This window comes from Platichthys flesus, chromosome 7, assembly GCF_949316205.1.
Source record: "Platichthys flesus chromosome 7, fPlaFle2.1, whole genome shotgun sequence".
Lineage (NCBI taxonomy): Eukaryota > Metazoa > Chordata > Actinopteri > Pleuronectiformes > Pleuronectidae > Platichthys > Platichthys flesus.
Window position 1 is genome coordinate 21632821 of NC_084951.1, and position 8029 is coordinate 21640849.

The following is an 8029-nucleotide window of genomic DNA, read 5'->3' on the forward strand; positions in this document are numbered from 1 at the left end:
TTCGCGTTTGCTCGTGAAGACGCTGCCACCTTGTGCTCGAGGGAGAAAATGCTAACATATTTTTATTCAGGCGTTTAGGTGTCCTTGTTCCAAACAAGCGGGGCCCTGACAAGATTCTTCCTCATTGCAGGGAAATGTAGTTTTAACTTCGGCTTCCGCCCGCTTCTTCTCCACTCTGCCTGCAAACTCCATACACTTCATCTCCCACAAGCCATTGCTCGCTTCAGCTCGTGCTGGGCAACATGGCGTCTTCTTGAAGCGTTTATAAATCGCAAATAGTTTGTTGACAAACGAGAAAAGGTGAGTTTTAATGTTGTAAACGACACATTGACCTCCTGGTTTGTTTTAAATGTAAACATTTGACTCTGCTGAAGGTTTTGAACGTCGCTGTTTATTGAAGATCATTAGCTTTCTTGCTAAGTTGTTAGCTAACGTCGGGAGCTAGCTTGTTTCACGATATTCCCTGCAGTCATTCTGCACAGGCTGAGTTTCTTTATTCTGTTTTCTATCTAGTAAAGAGCTTATTTAGTTAACTTTGTGATATCTACATAAGAAGTAGATCAACTTTGAACTTACAGGAGTGACGTTTAAAGAGTGTGTGCGATAGCAGCATCCATTCACTGTTTAAATGTATTAACATGGTATATTGAGCTGTCTAAATTGCATTGAATAACATTGATCTCTAAACCGAATGTAAACCATGTTAAAAACTCCATGGATTAAGTCACAAAGCTATCAATCTGTAGTTTTTCAGTTCTTTTTGTGAACACATTTACTTGATGTTTGTATACATTTACCCTTTTCTTTTGCACGTGCTCAAATCTCACTTCACTTTCAAATCTGAATACATATTTGCGGATTTTTGAGAAGTGGCTGCTAATTATCCAAAGCCACCTTATTTAGCTAAATGGGTCAAGTTTGTATTATTCTAAACTCTGTTAATGCAGAATGTAGTAATAACAATAACTCTATCAGACATTTTCTTTTGTTTATATACTTTAAAGATTGATACATTTCTACCTTATGTTAGTAACTGTTCCTTTCAGATCAATGTAGTTGTAAATACTATAGTAAATATGACCAGTGTACTACAGCAACAAAGTACCACAAGTGATGGTCACCAACCAGTTTCCAGAAAACTACCATCAGCTGTTATACGTGACATGAATAGAGGATGGTGACTTATTATATGTGTACAGAGAAAATAATAAATAATTTTGAATCCGTCTTTCCAGATGGCGGCAGACTCCGCTGACAAGAAAGATGCGGAAACCTCAGCGACCAAAGACAAGGGGAGGAAACGCAGCAGCTCACGAGACAGAGAGCGGAAACGGCGAACGTCTCGGGAAAGAAATCGCTCCAAATCTCCAGAAAGGTAACAAACGCAGTCACAAACTCATATTTAAGTCTCCTCAATCCGCGCTGACTTCTACCTTATCTCTTCTCGCAGCAAGCTTCAGTCTGTTGGTTATTTATTTAAATAATGTAACCTTGTGTCCGACGTGTTTCATTGTTATAGAGACCGTCGTATGCCAGACAAGGACAGAGGAAGAGGCAGAGAAAAGGAAAGAGAGAGGGGCCGTAAGGAAAGAGATGTCCATCGTCGTGATAAAGATCGTAGCAAGAAGTCCAGGTAAGTGAAAGCTGAAATACAGAACTCTGTGAAATGGATGCTTTAATCCAAATTCTTCACTGTGTGACGTTGCCTACAGATGTCAAACAACTTTATGGTCATTGACATTTCCTACGTGGACAGAAATTTGTAAAAAACGTTTGATTACACCTGTAAAATTCATCTGTCATTCCAATACCAAAGGAGTCTCTCACCGAAGTCGAAGGAGGCCAAGCTAAAGAGAGACAAGGATATAAAAACAGAAGAAGAGGAAGATGGAAAAAACAAGAAAGAGAAGGTATGAATTCGTTTTGAATGAATCTTTCAATAGTGTTGAAAGATTTTTATTTTGAGTTTTTAACATGCATGGCTTCTGTGCAGGCCCAGCCTCTGTCGTTAGAAGAGCTTCTGGCCAAAAAGAAGGCAGAAGAGGAAGCAGAGGCAAAGGTGAGAAGATCCACGAGGAATACATTCTATTTTTCCTTTTTTGTTGCTCCACTGTTGTTCCTTGCTTATTTTTTTAATTCTTCCTTTTCAGCCCAAGTTCCTGTCCAAAGCAGAGCGAGAAGCCGAGGCTCTTAAACGGAGGATGGCACAGACAGAGGAGAGGAGGAAGTTGACGGAAGATGAGAGGAAGAAGAGGAGGACGTTCCAAGACATCGGGAGAAAAATGATGGGTTTGTATTCTGCATCTGGTCTGTTCAGTTATACACAGTCAGCATGTTGTCTGTATGTGGATAATAAATGAGACTGTCTGTTACAGAGGACCCCCAGGAAAGGGAGAGACGAGAGCGCAGAGAGCGAATGGAGCGAGAGAACAACGGGAATCAAGAAGATGATGGAAGACAAAAACTCAGAGAGGAGAAGGATAAAGGCAAAGAACTTCAGGCCATCAAGGTTTGTCATCTTAAACCTCTCTTTTTTTATTAGGTGGATGAATAGCCCCAAAACCATTTGTATTTATCATCTAAGAAAAATATTGTTGTCAAATTATATTAGAAAACTTGAAATTGAATTTGTAGCTGCAAATTTCAACTGGATAGGCAGCGACTGATGATTGATTGATCTATGAAAACATCTAACCTTTTGCAGGAGCGCTACCTGGGTGGCGTCAAGAAACGTCGGAGGACTCGTCACCTGAATGACAGGAAATTTGTGTTTGAGTGGGATGCCTCTGAAGACACATCAGTTGACTACAACCCAATGTGAGTCACCGTCAACTTCCTGTTGAAACCTTATTTCTTGAATTTAAGGTTTTGCTAAAATATGTAAACAACACAATCTGTCCTCCAGTTACAAAGAAAAGCATTCAGTGCAGCTGTATGGACGAGGCTTCATCGCTGGCATCGACTTGAAGCAGCAGAAAAGAGATCAGTCACATTTCTATGGTGACCTGATGGAGAATAGGCGAACGCTGGAAGAGAAGGAGCAGGAGGAGTGAGTAACCCATTGAAGTGATCAACTCAAAAAAATAATGCCGGGTGTATAATCAATATAATTGACAGGAAAACACAACTGTAAAAATGTGACTAAACTATCCAATCGTTCTACTCCGCTCAGGGTGAGACTGAAGAAGATGCGTAAAAAGGAGGCCAAGCAGCGCTGGGACGACAGACACTGGTCCCAGAAGAAACTGGACGAGATGACGGACAGAGACTGGCGAATCTTCAGAGAGGACTACAGCATCACCACCAAGGGAGGAAAGATCCCGAACCCCATCAGGAACTGGAAGGAGTACTCGCTGCCTGATCACATCCTGGAGGTCATCGACCAATGTGGCTACAAGGTCAGATCCCTGAGTCATAGTTTTCCAAAGAGGAATACAGAGTGGTGAAGGTCAACTGTGAATATTTGACCATCTTTAACCAGTGTAGCCTTTATATATTGTTGTATGATGTTGGTCACTGCAGAGATAAAATGCTTCGATATCAAAATATACAGGTGAAAGAAAAATAATCATTAACTGAAAACTGCTTTATGCTGTAACCGAAGCTTCCACTGAACATCTTTAGGTGAGTAACTTAATCGCTAATGATCCATTTTCCTCTTCAAATCCAGGATCCAACGCCTATTCAGAGGCAGGCCATTCCTATTGGCTTACAGAACCGTGACATCATTGGTGTGGCCGAGACTGGCAGCGGTAAAACAGCTGCTTTCCTGATTCCTCTGCTTGTCTGGATTACCACCTTGCCGAAAATCGACAGGTAAAACCATCTATGACCTGTTAAACACAAATAAACTCACTAATAAGATTCTAAAATCTTTTTTTAGCTTCTATATCTTTAGCCTGACATTAACTTCCTCCACTGGGTTGTTGCTGCAGGATTGAAGACTCTGACCAGGGTCCTTACGCCGTGATCATGGCCCCGACTCGTGAGCTGGCTCAGCAGATCGAAGAGGAGACATTAAAGTTCGGCAAACCGCTCGGCATCCGTACAGTAGCTGTTATTGGAGGAATCTCAAGAGAAGACCAGGGCTTCCGTCTCAGGATGGGCTGTGAGGTGAAACATTCAGCAGATACACTTGTGTATCTTGGAAGAATATAGAAGAAACAGTAACAGCATCCTTTCAGCTAGCATTAAATGCTGCAAGTCTTTCCTATGCCTGTAAATCTGTAAAGTTGGTTATACAGGGTCACTTTTGTGAATAATCTAAGAAATTCATAAACTGTTCTTCTTTAACACAAAGCTATTTTCTTTACTATCGAAGTAATGTCTGATTCACTTATTCTCTGTGTTCTTTTTCCTCATCCATTCAGATTGTGATCGCCACTCCTGGTCGTTTGATCGACGTGCTGGAGAACCGCTACCTGGTCCTGGGCCGCTGCACCTACGTGGTCCTGGATGAGGCCGATCGTATGATTGACATGGGTTTCGAGCCCGATGTCCAAAAGATTCTGGAGTACATCCCAGTGACCAATCAGAAACCTGACACAGAAGAAGCTGAGGACCCTGAGAAAATGTTGATGAACTTTGAATCAGGAAAACACAAATACAGACAAGTATGTCTATCTTTTATTAAACAGGACTCACACACTTCTGTAGGTTCCCAGTGCTTTCCCGTCAATGTTTTTTAACTATGTATTTGATTGCACCTTGCAGACGGTCATGTTCACAGCTACTATGCCTTCGGCTGTGGAGAGACTGGCCAGGAACTACTTGAGACGTCCTGCTGTGGTTTACATCGGGTCTGCTGGCAAACCTCACGAGAGAGTGGAACAGAAGGTCCTGCTCATGTCAGAGGGAGAGAAGAGGTTAGCCGGACATGAAGGCAAACTGTACATACCAAACAACCCGTTTTATATCTGTGACATACTGAGTGTTGTGGATTTTGTTTTGTGTGATGCAGGAAAAAGCTACTGGAGGTGTTGTCGCATGGTTTCGAGCCTCCCATCATCATCTTTGTCAACCAGAAGAAGGGTTGCGACGTGCTCGCCAAGTCTCTGGAGAAGATGGGGGTGAGTCACTGTGGATTAGACCACAACTTTACCAAACTGTGGTGTCACTGTTTGATATTTCTATCTTTTATTCAAATCCCTGTCAAAATATACAACCAAATTGAATCTGACTGGTGTCCTCCTCCTCCTCCTCCTCACAGTACAATGCCTGCACGCTGCACGGTGGCAAAGGCCAGGAACAGAGAGAGTTTGCACTCTCCAATCTCAAGGCCGGAGCCAAAGACATTCTGGTGGCCACAGACGTTGCTGGTCGAGGTATTGATATCCACGACGTCTCGATGGTCCTGAACTACGACATGGCGAAGAACATCGAAGGTAAGAGGCCTCATTCAGAGCAGGGTTTCCTCAGGACTCACAGTCTTTCTTTACGGTTTCTATTTTTCTTTAATTTGATATTCATTCAATGTAAAGAATCTTGTTCTTAAGAATAGATAAACAATGTTCAGTACATATAAATAACTACATCTGAATGAATCCCATCCATGTGTTAGTATTTTACTCTGTAATAAAATACTCTTCCTCTATTCTCCTCCTCTTCCAGACTATATCCATCGTATCGGTCGTACGGGTCGTGCTGGTAAGAGCGGTATGGCCATGACGTTCCTCACCAAAGAGGACGCGGCGGTGTTCTACGACCTGAAGCAGGCCATCCTCGAGAGCCCGGTCTCCAACTGCCCACCAGAGCTCGCCAACCACCCGGAAGCTGCGCACAAACCGGGAACCATCCTGACCAAGAAGCGACGCGAGGAGACCATCTTTGCCTGATGTTACATTTCAGCCCGTTTCATCATGTTGTTTCTTTACACATCAAGGGATTTGCTCTCCAGGTTAACTTTGACAATATCTCAAGTTGTTTCTCACCTTGCCTCCCGTTTCAGTTTTTCGTCTTTTATTCCAGTCCCAGACAGAAACGCTTTCAGAAATCCACAGCAGTGGTTTGGGGAGGGCACAAGGGCATTTCAACAGTGTACGAACGTGACCCCATGATTACTTAGCAGGACACTGATACTGTGCACTGTAAAGATTTTGCCCTTCACTTACTATCAAATGTGACAAATACCAACGAGGACGTGAGAGAAGATGTGTAGTGAATACTATGTTGTGTATTTTTTAATTGCGCGTCGCCAATTGTCATTTCCTGAGTTTCCTGTTTAAGAGACCAAGAGAGAAGATGAGGATTTTCTTAAATACATCAGCTGGCTAAACTGTAGTAAATTGTTTTGAATATCAACATTTGTGTGAAATCTGTGTCTCATTGTCTAAAGATTTAATTTGAAAAAAATCAACATCTGCATGATCCAGTTCTCTGCCAAAGTTTTGGAGATTTAGTGTGTTCAGAGATTTCCATATTTGTCCCATTCTAATTCAGTGGGACTGGTTTGGACAATGGGATGATTCATCACATTTACAATCAAGAATAAATCTATTTGTGATGAGTTGTTTTAAATCAAACCTGATCAAGGTACAAACGCATTCTTGAAAAAGTACAGTAGATAAGGTTTAGTGTTGGGAAATTATAACTGATACTGACTGATATAACTGAACCGGTGCTGGACCAAAAACTGATCACTCAGTGAACTTCAGCCAGTTCCTTTCTGTTGGATTTTTTAAAACAATTAGCCATATTTCATTAAATGTGATATGTCACTTAAAAGTCGACGGTGCATCTTTTACCTGCTGTCATCAAACTAAACATTTCTCAGAACTTGGTGCCTGTAGATTATAATCGTGATCACTTTAGTTATCAATCACAAGAACGTTTTCCAAAGCTCAAGTCTTTTTAGTATAAAATTTCCTCTGTGATTCGTACAGAAAAGGCAACAATTACCTTTAAATGTCATTTTTTCTATATTCTGTTGATAATCTTTTTCAGTTTTACACATGGGGACCTTGGACTGTCTTTCCCATGTAAGAATGTTAAAAAGGAACGATTCTAGGCCAGTATGAAGTTCAGGACTAATAAAGTATCAATAATCAATTAATTTATTAAAAGCAATTTATTTTCCCCTGCTACTTAGTCTATAGGTTTTTTAAGTGTGTTTTATTTACATTGTATATATTGGTTTAGTTTTTTCGTGCACTGATGTGCATAAAATTGCCCGTGAAGGATATTAAAGATTTTCTTTTATGGACAACTTTAGTTAATCACAAGCTGCACAAACCAAGCTAGAGCTGCAGAGGAACCCAGCAGCCACCAGGGGGCAGCCTCAGGACATCACAGCAGACTGTGATTCTTGTAAGGCAGACAAGGTTGAAAAGTACTGGGTTATTCTCTAACAATAGGTTTTTAAAGTATTTTAAATCAACCAGTATCTTAAAGCCAAAAATATAAAAGTAACTTTTAAGTAAGGGTGTCAAAATATTTTCTCTGAAGTGTTTATCAAAAGCAGACACACATGATCATTTGACCATCTTCTTAAAATGTTTAGTTCCGCATATGAATCATCAGGCTGTGTGGCCCAGTCGGTAGAGCATTGGTTCTTCACCAAGAAGGACCTGGGTACGCATTCCACTTATTCCCATTTTCAAGCTTGAATTATACTGAACTCTTAAAAATTGGCAGGTTTTCTACTATTAATTGCAAAATATAATTCACTATGTAAATTTAAATAAATTAAATATAAAAACAAGAACAAATTAAATTTCAAATAAAAAAACAAAATAATGCGCGCGCAATTCCTTCGCAGTAGGCTTCTGCGCAGGATATGCACGCAGTTTCTTTTTTTTTTTATTTAATTTAATTTAAATTATTTTTTAATTAATTGAAATGAATTTTATATTCGTGAATAAGGAGGAGGAGATGTTTCTTTACTTGGAATGCGGCCACTTTATTTCTCACTACGTCACACACTACAACGTTCCTTAAAGGGGCAGGCCATACCTGCAACACAACAGCTCTCGGTCTCAATACAGATGGCAAGAGAAAGCAGAGAGGGATTTTTACACACTGTCTGATAAAG

The 8029-nt window shown here is 40.7% G+C and overlaps 1 protein-coding gene across 1 annotated transcript; it reads left to right on the plus strand.

Annotated features, from left to right (window-relative positions):
* Positions 1-204: 204 nt before the first annotated feature.
* ddx23 (DEAD (Asp-Glu-Ala-Asp) box polypeptide 23) lies at positions 205-6313 on the plus strand. The gene is made up of 17 exons (XM_062391979.1): positions 205-300; positions 1236-1375; positions 1520-1633; positions 1817-1910; positions 1994-2059; positions 2151-2289; positions 2376-2509; positions 2705-2817; positions 2906-3049; positions 3173-3398; positions 3671-3816; positions 3936-4113; positions 4371-4613; positions 4714-4865; positions 4961-5069; positions 5210-5384; positions 5611-6313. Exons 2-17 carry the CDS (start codon positions 1236-1238, stop codon positions 5832-5834), a joined length of 2397 nt encoding a protein of 798 aa, XP_062247963.1. The 5' UTR covers positions 205-300; the 3' UTR covers positions 5835-6313.
* The last annotated feature ends 1716 nt before the right edge of the window (positions 6314-8029 follow it).

Excerpts from the sequence above, each read along its gene's own strand:
- ddx23 (XM_062391979.1), top strand. The coding sequence starts at position 1,236 with ATGGCGGCAGACTCCGCTGACAAGAAAGATGCGGAAACCTCAGCGACC. Across the intron at positions 2,510-2,704 it reads AAGAACTTCAGGCCATCAAG|GAGCGCTACCTGGGTGGCGT; the intron begins GTTTGTCATCTT and ends AACCTTTTGCAG. Across the intron at positions 5,385-5,610 it reads CATGGCGAAGAACATCGAAG|ACTATATCCATCGTATCGGT; the intron begins GTAAGAGGCCTC and ends CTCCTCTTCCAG.